This window comes from Amblyomma maculatum, chromosome 1 (genome assembly GCF_055883805.1).
Source record: "Amblyomma maculatum isolate TAMU_Amacu chromosome 1, ASM5588380v1, whole genome shotgun sequence".
In the NCBI taxonomy this organism is placed as follows: domain Eukaryota; kingdom Metazoa; phylum Arthropoda; class Arachnida; order Ixodida; family Ixodidae; genus Amblyomma; species Amblyomma maculatum.
In genome coordinates this window covers 377307757-377327419 of record NC_139344.1, presented here as the reverse complement: position 1 = coordinate 377327419, position 19663 = coordinate 377307757, and the positions used below count along the sequence as shown (strand labels likewise).

Sequence of the window (19663 nt, the reverse complement as noted above, 5' to 3'; positions counted from 1 at the left end):
CTGTTTTTACAGGTATTGGTGCTAGCAAAGTAGGGTGCGAGATGAAGGTCGCGATAACTTCTTGTTAGGGTTGGTTTGGCGCGCATGATGTAGGACTCTTGAGAGACGATAACCCGGGCAGGCGGTGCATAAAGTTTATAGATATCAATCGCCTGCGGGCTGCAAATGTTCTCAATTGCGATTATCCGTTGAGATAAGCGGGTGAAAAACCGCTGCGATATTTGCGATATATGAATCGAATTGATTTGCTTTGGATGCCTTTTATCATGCTTATAGCTATTACTTTGTAGAGGTTAAATAAAAATGAAGTGTAGTTAAGAAATTGCGGATTAGTGTTTTGTATATTAGTAAGTTGGTTGCATTGGAGCCTGATTTAAAAATCATTACAGTTGAAATGTCCCAATTTTCTGAGGGCTTTATCATATATAAAATTAGTGTGTATTGACCTTGATAAGTTCTCTGTGAAAATAATTTCTATTTATATTCTGTCAACCCTTGAAGATGTATGCCATTAAAAAAACTCAAGAAAAGGGAAGGGGAGGAGCTATTAGAAAACGTCATCATGTCTGCTTTCAAAAAATTAATACTCGTCAGCCAACTTTCACACCACGTGCAAAAGTTGGAGAAAGATTCTTCAATAAAGAGTGATCATCTGAAGTGTTAATGATGTGATGTAATGCGCAATCATCAGCGTACATGCTGAATGCCAGCGCTTCTGCACCGAGCGGTGAAATCAGTCACGCATTATTCGCAGCCTAAATGTCATCTCCTGTGGCTTGGGCCGGACTGAAATGCCGGTAACTTCATCAAATACTAAGTCCGGACTGTCGGGTGGTGCCTCTACTGTGAAGCGCTGCAGGATGGTGGTGAAAAAGATGAAAATCTCCATGTTGGCGATAACTTCTCCGGGACACGCTCGCTTGCCTGCGAACGTCAACAACAACAAAGCGCACAAATGAAAGAGCGGAAATGCTCAAAAAGGCAAAGCAGAACAATGCAGGTGCATTTCATCAGTCGTTGACGTCGTTACAGTGATGCTTGCTAGTTCGAGCATATATAGTTCAAAATATGTATTTTGAACTATATATTGGAACTATATGTATTTCGGCGGTATATTTCATCAGTATAATACTTGAACACATGCAACTTATGTGACCATGGTCCTTACAGATACATTTAAGCTTACTAGCCCGCCTAGACGCGTTCAAAGGGTTAGTGAGGTTTACCTCTTCGAAGCCTAGTTATACAGAGCGAAAAGCTTTTTGACTCCACCGCCAAAGAGCTTACGCATCCTGTCCGGTGCGTCTAATCTATGGCGAAATTGCAGCAGAAACCACCAGCGAAGCAACTGTTATACCTTCTCTAGTCACGTTGTATCACAGCGGCGGAACCTATCGAGCGCGCGCAGCGGTGCCTCTCCGTAGGAAGTCATGTGGTATGACGTCACAGTCACACTTGTGCTCCGCCGGCTCGAGGCCAAATGCTCGCCAAACTTGGCCTTGACAAATATGGAGTAGCGGAGTTTCTTGCTATAGTAACTATGTTAAAGTGAGCTTGCATTGCGCAAGCTTGTATACATGGCTGCATAATTCGGCATGGCCATATTGCCAAAAGCGGAATTGCGAGTTGACATAGTGGGGCAGAGAAAAATACGCTAGGCACTTGTCAAGTTTTCGTGTCGAGTGCAAACGAGTTTATAAAAGTGTCTTTGTTTGCAATGAATAAGACCACTAGGGCAGTGAAGAAAGCAAGAGTAGCTCTCGGGAAAAGGTTACATGGCTCCTGCCCCGCGTCAGATATATGTATACGTACCATAACCTTCAATAGGCGGCGATAATTGCACCCTTTTCTCTCCTTGCCGTTTGAGGTACAGCTTTTCAATTGGAGCTCTATGACACTCTTCGGATTATTTATTTTCTTTTGGGTCTCTTACCGTAGGAGAAAGGAATAAACCTCTCCGGCTTTCGTGTACGTGTGCCGTCTTCCTCGAGAAACCGTTCGGGGCGGAACACTTCGGGGTCTCCCCAGTAGGATGCATCGTGGAAGATGGACCAATGGGAGCTGATCACGATGGTGCCCCAAGGGAGGACGTAGTTGCCCACCTTCACGTCTCCTACGGCGCTGCGTGCAAAAAAATTAAATATCGAGAGTCGATACTCTTTCCTACCCTTTGTACAGGCTCCGACGTCAGTATGTTATCAGGATTAGCAGGAATTCGAGGCAACGCTAGGCACTGCCGCTAAGCCTAGCGGTCCATGGCTCTTCAATGGCAGGTGGAAGTTGCTTTCTACTAACTGCTCGTACCGGCAACTACATGGTTTTTCTCACATATTTTAGGTTCTTCCTTAATTTTCTAGAGCACCTGATGACAGTGCTTTCCCGGGGACAGATCAAGCTTTTCTTCCTACGCCCTTTGAAATTTAACAATTGTTTTCTATCGTATTTGAATGCCCTCTCCATTCCTTTCTTTTCTTCTTTTTACCGTTTACCTGTCGTGGCGACTAAGTGGCTTTGGCGTTCGGCTGCAAATTCCAAGTTCAAGGGTTTGATCCCGGCCCGCGGCCGGAGTACGGAAACGAGTCTGTGGGGGCGCAATGCCAACGCACGCTAAAGACACGCACATGAACTAAATTAAAACGGAACATTCTGCTGCAGTGTTCCTTTTGGCCAATCTGTCATTTCGGGAATTTAATCCCCACAATTAACCGGGGAATTTAATCCCCACAATTAACCACTCCTTTTCTCTCTCTTATATTTTCTTGTCACCTCACTTCCCCATCCCCGACATAGTTCTTTTGCCTCACTTTCTTCTTTTCGTCGTGTCAAATTTGCGCGGGATGCTGCTAGCGGATACACTGATTGTGGAGAAGAAGAATCCACTCACCGCCTCATCACATTCAGCGGGACGGCCGGCCTGTAGCGCATCGTCTCCCAGATGAAGGCCTGCGTATATGGCAGGCGATTTCGGTCGCTCCACGACACGTGCGTCTTCCGGCCATGTTCGAGCACTGCGTCAATCTCGGCTTGAACTCGACGCTGCAGGTGGGGCTTGGCAGCGGACATAAGGAGCAGCCACTCAATGGAGGAACGCGCCGTCTCGCTGCCGGCGCCGAAGAAAGTGGACACGTTGCCCCTTAGATGGTTGCCTGCGGCGCGGTGCGCAGTTACCAGCTTCTATTGTTGTACAAGGTGTCGCATTTTTCTTAATACAGATGGTTCATAAAACACTATAATGATTGTAGCTGAGTACGTTTGGGGTTTACGACCTTTCCTTGTGGTTATATTGCCACTTAGCAGTTCGGGCGCACGCAGACTTCATTACTGAATGTATCCTCAGTGAGCAGGCCCTGCAGCAACATTGCCGACGCAACGAGTCTTTGTGTGGTCAGCCTTTAAGCAGTATGGCTGCGTTGTGCACCTGCAATGACTACTTACCTTTGCATAAACTGATCCGCGAGGTAGTTCGGCGGAGCCTCTGAAATCCCCTTGGCTCGCCTGATCCGACCGCCGCAGCCATCACTGAAGTCGTGCGCGAGGAAAACCGCGGGTGTTTTCACTGCCTCGGTTGCTGACATAGACACGCTCCGACGGCTATGTTGTAGCTGTCCGACAGCGCCCGTCGGTTAATGCTTAGCATGTTGCATTCCACACCAGCCGCCATCCTTCTAGCAGTGGCCATCCCATGCAGGGATTCGCCATGTGACCGCCATTTCCTAACCAGTGGCCGCTCTGCTACTAATCCGCGGAAGCTGACCACATGTATCACCGTCGTCGCAACCGAGTAAGTGGGCTGCATAGCCGTCCGGCCGCCCACAGTCACCGTGTACTGTGCGTTATTCGTCTCCCTGCGGTCGTCCTCTTACCGATACGCTGAGGAGGTGGTCGACAAGCCTACGTCTGGGAACTGAAGGCGATGACCTCAGCCAGCCAGGCCGCTGACAACAAAATCGATGTACCAATGACCCCCCCCCCCCCCCCCCCACCCCCCTCATTCCCCCCGTGACAACGCAGCGCACAGTGCGATTCCATGACTGCCGCCATATGTGATTCCGTGTGTCTGAGATCTCATACAGATGACATTGTTAATGTCGTCGTTCTTATTCTTGTTGACGGGCACCCAGTGACTGCTTTTGTTAATACATGAACAGACTTCTCGAAAATCAACCAGAAGTATTGCCCATCGGCTCGCCAATGTCAAAATTGAATGGCCGAAATCTCAAATTAGTATAGCTTGCTGTCATAAGACCGAGAGGACTATTTACTGCATGAGTCCCCTTTGCTAACTCACGTCTGGGAAACTGAAGGCGATGACCTCAGCCAGCCAGGATGCTGACAACAAAATCGATATACCAGTGACTCCCCCCCCCCCCCCCCCCCGTGACGATGCAATGCACAGTGCAATTCCATGACTGTGCTGCCATATGTGCCACTTTTGTTGTCCTGCCTCACTGTTGCAAGAACGTCCGGTCATACTCGTCGTCGGGTTTTTACGAGAGCATGGTTCCGTCATTAACGTTCCTCGCCGTTTCATTACAGTCTCAACGTCTGCGGCGACTTCATCAAGCTTCAAACGATAACGCGCACTTATGCGCATCATTGAGGCAGGTGTAACGACGTAACCATGCCACAACGCTCATCTGCTTTTGTTACCCTTATGTGCGGTAGCCAGTCCATTGCTGCCGAGGTTAGCGAGCAGAACACTGAGCTTGTGCTACATCGTGATGTCTATGTTGCATGCCTTTTCGTCCACCTGTCCAACGACCTAGCGCATGTATCAAAGTGACAACTTACTAAGTCCTTCTATAGCTTGGTCGGCGTGTGTTTCATATGGCCCTGAACGCGGCTAGAGGCGCGCGCCTCCGCGCCCGCACACCTGCTACTTCTTCACACACCTGACAAGCTCCATTCGTACCTGCACTTATGCACATAACTATACAACGTTGCCTTACAAAATACCACACCGGCTTCCAGTGCCCTTGCCTACCCCTTCCCTCCATCGCTACCACTGCCACTGCCGCCTCGCCTCCTGGGACCTTCTCCTTCAAAATGCCCTCGACACCATCGTGTCGTCTATGGAGACATCTATGGAGGAGTCACGCACTTTCGGTTTGTCTGCTTAGGTTTAGCCGTGTTAAACCTTTCCTTAATTTTTATTTCGAACAAACTTCGGGAATGAACGGTAACACATCGCTAGAGGCATCACGGTCGAATACTTTGAAGACATCGCCAAATTCACGACTCTTTCGCAATTCGGAGCGAAACATCTGCCATCCGAAGGCTCCATTTCGCCCTAGATAGGTACCCTTCTCTGTGACCAGCCGATGATTTACTCGTCACGCTGCTGTTGAGTTTTCAAAACTGTTTCTCGTCCTCCACCACGCACAAGGCGACACCCATCGCCAAGCAAGGCATAATAACAGACGAGCGTCTCAGACCATCCGGACAGAACTCACACCGAGTATCGTCGCGGGGAACGCGAAGTCATGGCTCAACAGGTAGACGAAATGTTGAAGGACGATGTCACAGCCACCGAGAAGTCCCTAGGCTTCTCCTGTTGTCCTGGTTAAGAAGCAATACTGCAGTCTAAGATTTTGTGTTGTCTAAGCTTAGTCAGGTCATAATAACATGACTACCCGTTACCACGCATTAATGACTCTGGACCGGCTGAGCAACGCGCGCTGCTTTTGTTTTGAAAATCAGTTAATTGCAGATCGAAATTGATGAACGGGTTTCCGACGAGACAGCGTTTGTCGATCATTCCGCCGGATGGACTCTATGGACTCAAGGTTCCAACTTTCGTATTAATTGTGCTTCATTCCAGCAACGCTTAAACGAAAGATAGAAACATGTTTAGTCTTTGTGGATGACGTAGCATTTTAGCCAGGAGCACGTCCAGCCTCTTTTGAGCGTGCTATATAGGCTAGGTACAGTTCGCCATGTCATAAGCCATCGAGACGTTCAGCCCGATTCCACCAAAACTGTAGCCGCCACCGATAACGTATACTCTCTTCGACAAGATGGCAGCCTGACGTTTTTGAGCCTTCGCACTTATTACCATCGAAATTCAGCGCCAACGTTTCACGAATCACTGCCTCGTTGTCTTGTCTGACCAGATACACGTCATATTCACACTGTACGGCATAGAAGCACAAGCCATGAGCACCGAGACCTGGCCTGCGCCGATATTCAGCTTTTCGGCGCACGAGGCTCACGAAGAGCAGTGGCATACGTGGTAATAAATGGATCAGCTTGTGTTGCACATTTTCACCGAACAATCAGCTAATATGTCCTGATTACTTTCTGTCCTTCCTTGTATAAAAATATGCTTTCAGCATAACAAAGCGCTATTCAGCATACGTGGGGATCAGTGAATAAGCGACATGCAGTACGGCATTTCATTCACGTTTCTTGTCAGTTATATTCAGCAGTAGCGGGATGGGAAAACGAAGCGGTTAATATCAATAAAAAAAAAACAAAGAAAGATATTCAAGCTCTGCCTTTAAAGACATGACGTGACAGCGTTCAAAGGTCACTGTATGGATTCTTGTTCGCGTACATGCACTTTGCTACGCGACTAACCATAGATCTATTAATTTGTGCCTGTGAATTACCTGACGCATACATATTAGCATGCTGCCGTAACTTACCACATTATGTGAAAGGTCACCCAGTATTAACCACCGCTGACTAGAAATCCAAGGGTCCTGATCGGTTCAATCTCCATCTTACTATCTCAAGTCAAAGGAGAGTTTTTCTAAACAGAAAATTGGTTTTGTTTAGTTTAACATCCCAAAGCGACACAGGCTACAAGTTACGCCATAGTGAAGGGCATTGGAAATATCGACCGTCTGCGATTCTTCCACGTGCACTATGCAAGAAACAAAGTATTGTGAGCACTGTAAGGACATATGTGGGCATTATTAGTGTAAACGCTCGAGCGTGTAAGCGTCGAGTATCAGCACGTACGCGTAAACGTCTTGCTTGCTCCATTTTGCTGCTTCATTTCACTGAGGAAGCTGTCGATGTAGTCCCGGATCACGCCGTCCTGGTACGAGTTCTCGTGCATGCGGATTTTGGAACTGAGACAAAGAAGCAAAGTATATGATTATCTTCACGCCACAGACAAATATTCGGATATCAGTTATCAAAAATTAAGCCGTGGGCGTTTTTTATGCTCCGGTTTCTCTCTTACACAGTCTGTAGAGACAGATTGACAGCCGCTCGCTGAGCCAGCGCCGACCACGCGCATTTCATAGCCAGTCGAAAAAAACTACAGAACTGTGTCAAAAATACGACAAAATATCCTGTAGTTCTGTCGTAACCATCAGATTTTTCTGTAGTTCTGTAGTTCTTTTCTGTAGTTCTGTAGTTTTTCTGTAGCATATTTCTGTTGTCTGTAGTTCTGTAGCATTTTTCTGTTGAAACTACAAAAATTTCTGATGTTACTACAGAATGTTCTGTTGTCACAACAGGTTTCCCGTCAAAAACCGCACAGAAATTCTGTCGTAACATCAGAAAATTTTCTGTAGTTTTTTCCGACTATAGCTGACATCAGAATGGACAGATGAATGAATTAATGAATGAAATGTTAAATTAATGAATGAATATGTCCTCGCAACTGAATACCATTTTCAGCACTGTGTACGCGGCGAAAAGGTCCTGAACGGGGGTGCACTTGTGAAACAGGCAGATTTTAATGGCAAAAATTTGGAGTTCGCAAGAAATAGTGGAGGATGCTAGAATGTGATCAGTGTTATGTTCGCACACTGCTTAACCGTCGCATGTGACGTCCTACCAACTTGGTGGTTGCAGTGCCTCATGCTTGTCGTGCACGTCTGCCGCTGCCTTTGTGGTAACGTCTACGTAAGACCTGACACTTCACGATGTGTTCAGGGAATAGGGCGCTCGGCTGATGAGCTGGAATACCCGGGCTCGCTTGTTACGTTCACAGAGGTATCATGTTTGCCGACAAGGAAAGCAGATTGTCTGTTGCCGAGAATCACTCACTCGGCGAACTCCTCTCTGCGGACGAGGGCGTCTTTAAGCTTGTAGCAGGCGCCCAGGCGGAAGAAGACGAGCAGCTTGCGGAGCCACAGGCAGAAGTTGAAGATGGACATTTGAGCTGCTAGTGCGGGGATGACCTCGATCAGATTGTCTAGGTAGATGCGGTCCGGTTCATCATACTCGAAGCGCCGGCCGAACACCAGAGCCGAGATGATGTTGGACATGCTGGGCGTCAGCAACACCGCGGGTAACACGGGCTTGCCGTTGAGGCACTCCAGCTCGCGGGTCAAGCGTGCCGCTTCCTCCTGTCAGGTGAAATTCTTGTCAGTTATTAAAGTTTTTAAACTTTTTGCATGACTCAAGTGAAATATTCTGAACGTCGCCTTTGAAAGACATCAGCAAAAAATTAAAAGAAAGTAACACGCACAAAAATAATCAGTTTCCTTGAATTGCATCCCTGTATGGATTCATTGAAATATCAAATATGCCACAAGCTTAAGCATTCTCGATGAATTCAATATTGCGGCGAGAGTTGGATTCATAATTTGAGACACTTAATTCTTGTTACAAAAAGCTAGTAAGGTTCCTTGAAGGCTTATTAACCTTTTAAAAACCAAGCTGGGATAAAAATCGACCCCTAAAAGTAAGATTAGGCGAGTCATATACTCATGTGCAAAATTTCTTTAATTACAGAAAATTCTTGACACCGGATATTGAGTCTGTTTAACGTAAGCTGCGTCAGGTCTACAAACGGCCAGCTCAGACGGGGTTATCTTCGATGAAAAATGAAAAGTGTTGTCTTCATCTAAGATGTGCAGAGTGCTATTTTGAGCAAACTTACTTGCTGACAGCAGTCAGTCGATCGTAATCGTGGTAAAACATGATTGTAAGCTGAGGTGACTGTTTTGAACTGTTTGGCCGCACCCGTCGAAGTAAGCAGCGCACGTGGGAAAAAATGGCAGTGGTTCAGCTGGACTATGCATGGATATACGCAGCGAGAGATTTCGAACGACGGAAGTGCGAAGAGAAATCAAACGTTCGGCCACATCGTTCAAAACTGGAAAACCAGGCGATAAGGGTGGATACCGATTACCATGGCTTACACTGTAGACTGGAATTTTCTACTTGACCAGAAAGACCTTTTACGTTCCACAAACACTCGCCACTATCTCATCCGATATTCCGGGAAATGCCAAACGCGAAGTCTCAAACATTGTATTGCTCACCTTTGTCAAGTCCTTTTGGTGCCAGTCTCTCGCACACACTGCACATGTCTCCAAATGAATTGTTTACAAAGTCTGCTTCAAATGTCCGGGTCGCAGATGCATTTTAGGAAACTCGAATGGTGTGATCAGTCCCATGACGGGCCTTCACATCCTCTTTTGTTGGTTCTCGTTGACTGACGCCTTCCATAGGCTTCCATCTAGGCGGTCAAGCGCTATCTATTACGATATTACGCTCAGCACTCTAGCATCTCCGTTTGGCAAGCCGTTCCTCTCCTGTTCCCACATCTCCGCTTTTTTTTTCGCCTTCTTACGCTCATTCTGTCTTGTTGAGTAGCCAAGCGCCTAGCGACACCCTCAGGATCTGAAGAGTTATTCTTCTCTTGTCTGTACTGCCGTTTAGCAGCGGCTGGACTCTCCTTCTCTGCATCCATGTCAAATGTCATACAGCTGTCTATTTAATGTCCGCCTTTATACGCAATGCGGCGCATGCGACGTGCGGTTCGGGTGATAGAGCGGCGTGCGGCGAGGCGCCAATGAAGCCCACTGCGCACCTGTGAGGCCTCTCTGTTTACTATGACATCGGTCCATACGCATAACTGCTCATCCGCATGACATCACGCACGGCTCCGACATTGTAGCGGGCGCGCGTCCTCGGCGACGGTAAAGCGCGCGGCGCGCCTGCTGCTCCTCTCCGGTTGCCACGTTAGCGGCGCCTGCACACAAATGGCCTCTCCTGGCCACCGCGAAATGCTCGACTGGTAGCTTAGTGCAGCTCTCGCTTCAAAGTTGGAAGTGACTGCGCACTCTGGGGTGGAATAACATAGCAATTCCGAAATCTATTTCATTCCTTCGGCGATTACTTCCAGATTGCGTATGAGGTGACGAAAGCGTGAATTTACTTGTGACGTCCTGCGACGTCCTGCAACGCAACATATTATGCACAGATTCAAATTTTAACCGGCCAATGACAAAGAAGGCGATGGAATGGAATAATTTTCGGATGAAATAGAATCGTTATTCTATCCCTGGTCTACTCTGGTCCGCGGCGCAGCGCTTCTCGCTCCCGTCGACCCGGACGCTGTGCGCCTGGCAGCGAGGCTTGCACGTAATTAATTATTTGTGTAAGATTGGGGTTTATTGAGCAGATCAGCAGGACTCGATCAGCAGGTCTGGGCAGATCAGCGGTGAACACTGCGACAGTGAACACAGTCAGATCCAACACGCGCAGTGATCACGATACAACTGCCTGGAATGTTCCTCGTGCACTTCTTCTTCTTCACAATTTGTAATTTTTTAAAACGTATGTAATTTTGCAATTAATAGATTACATATTTTTACAAAGTAATATTTCGGGTAATGCAATTATTTGCTAATTGACTGCCAGTTATCGACTGCTGCGCTTCAAAAAAATTCTACAGGAGCGAAGCATCTGTGATGATGCGACTGTGTCAGATTATTCAGCTGCAAGATGGTGCGCATGACTGCACGGCATGTTAAGCTGTCCGCGGCCTTTGGTCTTGGTGGAGGACGGCTTGGTGGATGGTGGATGACGGTCGTGACGGCCTGTCGATGGCGAACGTGCTCGGGCTCGCGCCAGTTGGCTTCTATATGTGGCATAGGCCAGATGGCAGGTAGCATTTGCTCTCTCCGGTTCTTGGACGACTGCTGGCATCTCTTGATGTTCCGTAATTTAAGGCCAAGTGGGTGTCCAGTGACGGACGACGTCAGGAAGTCCACCAGTCTTTTGCCGAAGGATTGAGCCAGCCTTACTGTGGTTTCACACCAGACATCGCGTCTGCTGATGCTACCAAGAAAACACACATGAACGGGTTTTTTCAGCGATTCAGCAGTCCTGTATGCAGCGGCTCTTCACAGTGCCACCAGGGAATCGCCGAACTTCATTGAGGACGTTGAAGCTGGAGTCGAAGTATTGCGCAAGCTGTTCGCAGTGCATAGCACCACCTTACCGTCCTGCGTTTACACTGAGTGTTCAGTGTAGCGGCTGCTGTCTTCACGAGAAAACATTATATTATCAATGACAACTCTTGGAAACAAATCTTGTTGAAGATTAACAACCTCTGATAATTTTAAACAAGTTTTTCAATTTGAGCGAGTTTGTGTTATGGCAGTAAAGTTCTAAGAAAAGCAACGAAATAGTAATATTAATAGAAATAGTGATACATTTTTTGTAATTTTTCAGTTTCTTTACGGGGGCTGTAGTTAGCCGCTATAGTCACACTTCAGATGGAGTAATATTAATTGCAATCGTTTGGTTACTTTGTGTAACGTGTACAAAACTGCGGTCAACAGAACATAGAGTGGGGAGAACTTTACAGAAGGGCAAGAAAGCACAGCCACCTGCATCAACTTTACCCTGTACGGCTCCGGCCCTCCTGTTTCATCGCACTGTCGAAGAGGAAGCATGCGTGGAGCTGATGTAAACTTCCAGGACATAGTAGCAAACAAAAGGAGAAGGGCTTAGCGTCGTGCGTGTCGTGACAGTTTGCTCTCTCTCTCTCTCTAAGCTTCTCTCGTTTCTTGAAATACTGAGAATGGATATTTAAGAAGTCGTCGCTCTGCGATTTTCAGTTTTGGTTAGTTTATTCTAGAGGAGGCAAGTTGGTACCGCCTTTAGACAAGTATACCTATATAAGACAGCAATGGGCTCGAGTGTTTAGCGCAGCAGGTCGTGGAGCTTAGCTTAGTTTTGACCGAGCCTTTATTGCAATAACTACAAGCAAAGTCACCTTTACCTTTTGCACATAACATTCAGTGCTATTTGTTGTTACTGTTATATAAATTTTAAATTCTTCGATTGTTCGAAGTGAATCGTCTTTCGTCTCCCTATGAAAACTACATGTCGCCTGTCAAGTAGATGACATCTCATACGTGCAGAGGTGCATACGAACGAAAGAACATTGAGACTAATCTTAATGTGACGCTCAAATGCAGTTTACACTTGTCTCTTTCACTTGTTCGTTCCGATTATCATGAAGTGAGCTCCCTCTGTCTTCGAATTTCGATGAGAATCACCAAAGACTTGCCCGTATGTGTGTCTCCATAGCAGGCGAGGCCATGCCCAGGTTCTTGAAAGTCTTAATAGAGAACCGCCTCTGCTCCTTCCACAGTGGCCCATTCAACACAAGAAGCCCTGCACGGAAAATAAATGTGAAAGGAGTAAAATATTTCTTTTTGTTTGCGCGAACCCTGGTAGATTGAAAGTGGAACGCGTGCAAAAGGGAGTTCATGATGTGTAATAAAAACGTTCCAGATAAAGGCGTGGTGTGCACACGCTGATCCGTTCCAGGAATTCCGATGCTCCACGCACCCATTTAAGTGCGTCAGGACTGGATGCAGCGAAACCAGCTAGACTCACCAAGGACCGCCAAGACACCAAAACAGCCTTATCCAAACGGGGGAGTGGTATAACATTGCGTGTGTTAGTTTTGTTGTTGGCGGCATTGTGGTGCGTGCAACCAGAAGTAGCATGTTTGCGATCTTGGGTAACTAAGAGACCGAATAACGTTTCAAAATGTTGCATTGTTAATGTGGTCTGGCGTGGTATCACCAAGACGAGACCGCCTTAGAGAATGCAGCTATGTATACGCTTTAGTGAAGCATCATTGAGAGCTATTTGGTTCATTTTGAGTTAAGTTAATACCGCGCGAATAGGACTAGAACAAGAGGCCAGGAAACGAACACATCATCATATATATTCCGTGTTGTAGTCACTAGTCAGTGAAACGCCAGCTTCATCGTCTACTTTCGACGATCATTGATGAAATTGCACATTTGTTTCACTATATTTTCAAAGTGCACTAATGGACACTTACGAAAATTCTTTTAGTTGCAGGTTTATCTGTAGCCTAGTAGTGTTACCAGCTCTAAAGTAGAAACGAAAGCATACTTTTCTGTTTATTCGGCGGAACCTCAAATGCACGTCCTGTTTTTTATGTAGTTTATCGCTGACAACATATTGATGGGCAGTCAGATTTTGATGCCCGTAACATTTGCCCTCACCTTCTGATTCTTCGTGGATACTGAAGGGCAGTTCTTCTGGCCTATGGAGCAATGCGTCCTGCGCGAAAGCTTGCTTCACAGAGTCAAAATCGCACAGGAATACCACGTACCGGCTGCCCACACTAAACCTGCAGTTGAGGATAGGTTGTGCATGTTAACATATGCTTAAACACAGGTTATAACTTCGCCCATGCGGGATTAGTCTTTCGCGCATAGGATGGGCAAAAAAGTGACCGCCAAGAACGAGTGATCAATTGCAGCTGTCTGCTGTACCGACACTGGCATTCTTGGTACACATGCTTGCGCCTTAGGATGGGTCACACACTGGAGTAGATATGCAAAGCACCGAATGACAGTTTATTTTTCAATGGACTTGTTTATGCGCAGTAAGCATGCTTTTGTAACCTCCACTGGACGGCTTCCGTCTCTGGACACGTACCTGCATGCAGGCGTTTGTGTGTCCGAGTTGATAATAAAGTTACAACATCATCTTTGTCAATAGTGACTTCTAATGTCTAACTTAATGGCTGTAGTAGCAAACCCATTGTGTCTCAACTACAGGTGACAAATTCATGAACGAACACGTTAGAGTGTTCTGGGTTGTACCGCATATGCTCTAAAGACAAAGAGAGCCGCCCTAGAAAACGCGCACGTATTTTGCTGCTCCTGAATAATTTCACTATGCACAGAATGCTGTAAAATCAAAGTGAAGCGCTGAAAACGACTTCTCAATATTGGGGAAGAATGTCTCTTGCTTTTACCGCGCGTTGCAAAGTTTGTCTTGAATCAAAATACCTTTTTTTCATGCTTGTTGGGTGACATGGGTACGCAAATTAACTTGCCCCTATTCAAGAGTTAGCAGCTACCTGCCGGCGCTATCACCGGCACTTACAAACGAACGAATAATTAGAGATGGAAATCATGGGAGACGCTTAAGTACCACAAAAGAGTGGACGCGATAACTTGCGCGTTTTTCCAACACGTTCGGAGACTGTTGGCGCTATGCCAGCTCACGACGACGGCGCTTCTATGGCGAACCAGGTGTATACGCTACCGCGTGAAATTAATCGGGGATTCACTCTGCTTAAACCGATTAAGACGTGTGAAAGTACTGCTTGGCATAGTGTTGCATAATTTTACTTTGTGTTTTAGAATTGAGAGACTGGCACAGACAGAGTTTTGCAAAGCGTTAAATGTGTTGAGTTAAATGTAATTCGGTTTAAAAGAAAGCAGTGACGCAGTATCTCTTCCACTTCTTGGCGGACACCTAAACCGCGCCGTAATGGAGGGAGAAAGGCGGAAATGAAAGCGAAGAGAGAAGAAAGTACCGTACGTGAGGGTTGCGTGATAATTTCCACCACCCGGGGATCTTTAAAGTGCACTAACACTGCACAGCACACGGACGCCTTTGCGGTTCGCCTCCATAGTTTGTTTTTTGGGTAAAAGAAAAAAAGTAAAATCACAGTATTAGTCCTTTTTTTTGTGGGCACCTGCACTTATAAATAGCAAGGAGAGATAAGAATGCCTTCCTGAACATACAGTGCCAAGTAGTTGAGGACAACAGCCAATCAAGGAACACAAGAGCTCTGTATAAGACAATCAAAGATATCAAAGGCAGCTTCTGTGCTAAGCTTGGCGTGATAAAGGACAAGCGAGGCACGGACCTCACTGAAGCCTCAGAGATAAAGAAGAGGTGGCAGGAATACACAGAAGAACTGTACAAGAAGGACCCGAATGTGCAAATCCAACATAAGACGGTTGTGATTACTGATATCGGGCCGGGCATCCTGAAGAGTGAAGTTGAATGGGCCTTAGCCAGCCTTGCTAAGAATAAAGCTAGCGGAATTGATGGCATTCCAGCTGAGTTGCTTCAAAACCTCAACCATGATGCTGTTAACATTCTGCATACATTATGTCAGAAGATTTGGACATCCCTGCAGTGGCCACAGGATTGGAGGAGGTCAGTTTACATCCCCATTCCAAAGAAAGGCAGTGCCAAAGATTGTTCCAACTACCGCACGATCGCGCTTATTTCGCATGCTAGCAAGGTGATGTTGAATATGCTCCAAGGTAGGCTGCAGCAGTATGTGGATCGGGAGCTTCCGGACGTGCAAGCTGGGTTTTGCAAAGGCAGAGGAACTAGAGACCAAATTGCCAACCTTCTCTGGATCATCGAAAAAGCAAGAGAGTTCCAGAAACCCATCTAGTTCTGCTTTATTGATTATGCGAAAGCGTTTGACTGCGTAGATCACAGCAGATTGTGGCAAGCTCTCCAAGAGATGGGAGTTCCAATTCATCTCATCTGTCTCCTCAGGAACCTGTATGAAGGACAAGAGGCTACAGTCAGAATTGGGCATGGTCTTACTGATTGGTTTCCGATTGAGAAAGGAGTGAGGCAAGGCTGCATACTGTCGCCCTGCCTATTTAACCTATATGCAGAGTGCATCATGAGGAAGGCCGGTCTGGATGAGTCTTCAGCTGGAGTGAAGATTGCTGGAAAGCGTATCAACAACCTTAGATATGCGGATGATACCACTTTAATGGTAGAAAGTGAAGTGGAACTCAAGAGACTTTTGATGCGCGTACAAGAAGAGAGTGAGAAGTTTGGGCTTAAACTGAACATTAAAAAGACAAAGATCATGGCGTCTTGCCCTATCAAGTCCTGGAGAGTCAATGGACAAGAAGTGGAAGCTGTGACAGGTTTTCTGTTCTTGGGCTCCAAAATTACCTCGGAAGGAGACTGCAGCCATGAAATTAGGAGACGCCTGCTTCTGGGAAAGAGAGAAATGGTTAGCCTTGACCGTCTAGTAAAGAGCAGAGACATTAGTCTGCCAACCAAGATCCGTATAACTCGTGCTATGGTCTTTCCAGTTGTGATGTATGGATGCGAGAGTTGGACTGTGAAAAAGGCTGACCGCCGAAGAATTTACGCGTTTGAATTGTGGTGCTGGCGAAGACTCTTGAGAGTTCCTTGGACTGCCAGAAGATCAAATCAGTCAATATTGTCGACCATAAACCCTGACTGCTCATTGGAGGGTCAAATTCTTAAGGTTAAGCTCAGCTACTTTGGTCAGCTGATGAGAAGAGAGGAGTCGCTGGAGAAAGATTTGATGTTGGGAAAGGTTGAGGGTCGCCGGAGAAGGGGTAGGCAGCGAACGCGATGGTTAGATGGCATCCTCGAGGCACAGCAGATGAAGTTATGTGATGTTAGGAAGATAGTGAGAGACCGGAAAGCGTGGCGTGACATAGTCCATAGGGTCACGAATTGTCGGACACGACTGGACGACTGAACTGAACTGCACTTATAAATTACGTCGACATATGGAGAGACATGAGTCGTCGGCTCGAATTCTTATCGCGAACTATCTTCAAAGTTGACTCGCAGATGGACGATAAATGGGAAGCGTAATCGTATTTCGCCACACTGAGCGATGCACAAAGAGCGGTTGCATCGGAGTTTAGATACAACTAAATCACGTCTGTGTTTTTCCAACACATTCGAAATGTTGTCAGTGTTTCATCTTACACGTCTGGTGAGAATCCTGGTGATGGCAACGGTGACACCTTCTCGACTAAACGAGCTGCGTACGCTATCGCGTAATACGACGGGATATCCATTTGTACTAAAAAATGTCACAGCTTTTCGGGAAACAGAAACTACATCACTAGTTTTCATTTAACACTTGTTTGAAATGCTTGTAATGCTGGTACTTTGCAGGGTATACAACGACACCAGCTACAGTGCTAGGAATTGCCAAGGAATAGAAGAAAATACGCACCCGAACACGTTACCATATTTGTTCCGCAGGGTGTCGACACCGTGGTGATCATTGGACATGAAGGGCAGGTAGCCGAGCAGCGGCACACCTATTGGGCCAGGAGGGAGGTCCTTGCGCAGATTCCTCTTGAGCACTTCCCACAGGTACTGTACCACGAGTGCCCCTACTCCCGCCACCAGGCCCGCAACGAGACATTTCCATAGCACTGTCTGCATGGCTCGGACCATTGAAATCTCTCAGGTGTTTCAATAGCAAGGTACGCCGTGTCAGAAGGTCGGAAGCCGTTGAGCACTGAAATGTCACAGTCGAGGAAATGGTTGGTGCGCCGAGAAAGCACCCAGATATGCCCTTTATCGCATCTTTGCCCGTGCAAAGTTCACGCGCAGCATAGAAAAGTGCAAACCAACCTCATGTATGACGATAGGAAAGACTCAAAAATTATCAGTCTTTGTTGATACCGAAACTCTCCCGCCAGAAAACAGATAAAGGAAGTATGAAATAAGGTCCAGGGAAATATTTTCTGTTATGGTGGATTCATTTCCACTAGTGATTACACTAGTATACCTCGGGTTGATAATCTTAGTACAGCGGAGATTAACAGGTCAGCAAACACAGTCAAAACAGATTATCGTACCAACAAAAATATTTCACGAGAGCCATCATGGGCAATATTTTAGAGTTTTCTAGCTATGGGGGGGGGGGGGGGGGGGGCGATCTGGTAGGACCAGAAAATAGATTATCTGGCAAAAGATTTAAGAATGCAAGCGTTGGTCCCTGCCAACAAAATGTCATTTATCCTTCCGCGTGCGTGTGTAACGCATTGAAGAGCATAGTCAGCAAACAGGACCTGGACGTGTAAAATGCTGACTGAACTTAAGGTTTTATTTTTCTGCCTCCGAGCACCTACACCGGGTCCAAGCATTCCCGGCACGTGGCACTTGCCCCATCGTCCTCTTCCGCCACTCTCGTCGAAGAGTGCGCTGCTGCAGCATCAACCGCACAGTAAACAGCAGACAATGCATATATCAATGAGACGGCATGGTTGGGGCGCATTCGTGTCTTATCTTCTCGAGACCACCTGCATAATACTCCCCATGATGCGATGAAGTACGATGACCGAAGTTAGAACTGCGCAGGAGGTTCGCTAAAATTAATGACTTTGACGTGCCTAGGGGCGCCACAGTCTCTGCTTTGTGCTCTATTTATGCGAACCGACAACCTCCGTGCTTTTCCACTGAGCATAAATGAAGCTCTGCAATTCTGCCTCGTGCAGGCATACTGACCTAATGTATCGCCAGCTGTCATGAGCTGGTGAAACCTCATTTGCGGGACCAATAGTATTGATCAGGTACTAGGTGAGCAAGTTTGGAATTAGTCCACGTGTCTCATACAGTAAAGTAGATATTGTGGTAACTAAGTAGCATGTTCTGCCGGTCATGAACGAATGAGCTGACTGTTTTGGTTTACTATCCAGTTATAAAATGATTTAAGATTAGACTGTGCTGTGAATCAGTCAAGCTGTATGAGGCCGCAAGGAATAAGCACAAAATCTTAAAACCAGAGAAAGTCCTTGTTAAAGCTCTCCAGAAGAAAGATTGCTTAGATACAAACACCATTTCGGAGACTACATATAATTACTGTTCTATTCTGTCAAAACACTCTCAAATACTGTTCGTTTACTCTGCCCACGGGAGGAGCTGCAATCAGGTAGGGGAATACAAATTGTAACAGCCACAGGAGAGCCTTAGCTGCACTGCGGTTTGCTTACTTACCGGAACTCGATTTCTCTGTTCGAACCGGGCTCTAGGGGTGTTACTTTTTTGCGGTAATGATGTGAAGATTAGACTGCAAACTTAAATACAGCCATAATTTCCCAACGTCCGTTCAGCACTTGTCTTCGAGCTGTGTGTGCTAACGTTTTACTTAAAAAAGAAAACAGGCAACGTAACATGAGAGCGCGGTAGCGCGATATTAAGGCGGCGAAAACATCGTAGGCTTTTGTGCCTTATAGGTCAACGATAAGTTTCTGATAAGATGTTTGCTTTCGGACGTAAAAGTGAGTATGACCACATCTTGCCCAGGGACCGTGTGACGCCTAAGTAGGCCATGCCTGCCTTGCATCCGATTTACGGCTGAAGGACTCAGCGCGGAAACTTAAGTGGGCCTCATAGTTCTAGAACGGTAGCGTCGTCGAAGCCGCTGTAATTCGGTTGAGATGGGCGAACGTTTGGCTAATTAATCGAGCTCCCACTCGTGAAGCTGCGCTAGTCAAAACAACGTCAATATTAGCAGGTTCAATCTAGGAATAACGTGCTAATTTCTTGCTTTGGCTTAGCGTGTTGCGAATCGAAAACGGAGAGCTCTGGAGGACGCTTTGCTCCTCAGGCGATGAAGTATACACTGTCGCGTCATACCCGTATAGGCGGAGCTTAAGTGCCCCCGAAGTTTTTCTTGGAATGTGGGCTTCCATCTTGCAAGCCGCCTAAAAACTCAGCTACGAATTTCATCATCATCATCATCATCATCATCATCATCATCATCATCATCATCATCATCATCATCATCATCATCATCATCACCATCATCATCACCACCACCACCACCACCACCACCACCATCATCATCATCATCATC

At 46.6% G+C, this 19663-nt stretch overlaps 1 protein-coding gene across 1 annotated transcript; it reads right to left on the bottom strand.

The window, feature by feature from the left end:
- Positions 1-495: 495 nt before the first annotated feature.
- LOC146208314 (cytochrome P450 2J4-like) lies at positions 496-17244 on the bottom strand. Its single transcript, XM_084587245.1, has 8 exons — positions 17030-17244; positions 13251-13378; positions 12275-12381; positions 8008-8309; positions 6967-7079; positions 2885-3146; positions 1934-2121; positions 496-924 (listed from the first exon to the last, which is right to left on the bottom strand). Exons 1-8 carry the CDS (start codon positions 17242-17244, stop codon positions 734-736), a joined length of 1506 nt encoding a protein of 501 aa, XP_084443371.1. The 3' UTR covers positions 496-733.
- Between the last annotated feature and the right edge of the window lie 2419 nt (positions 17245-19663).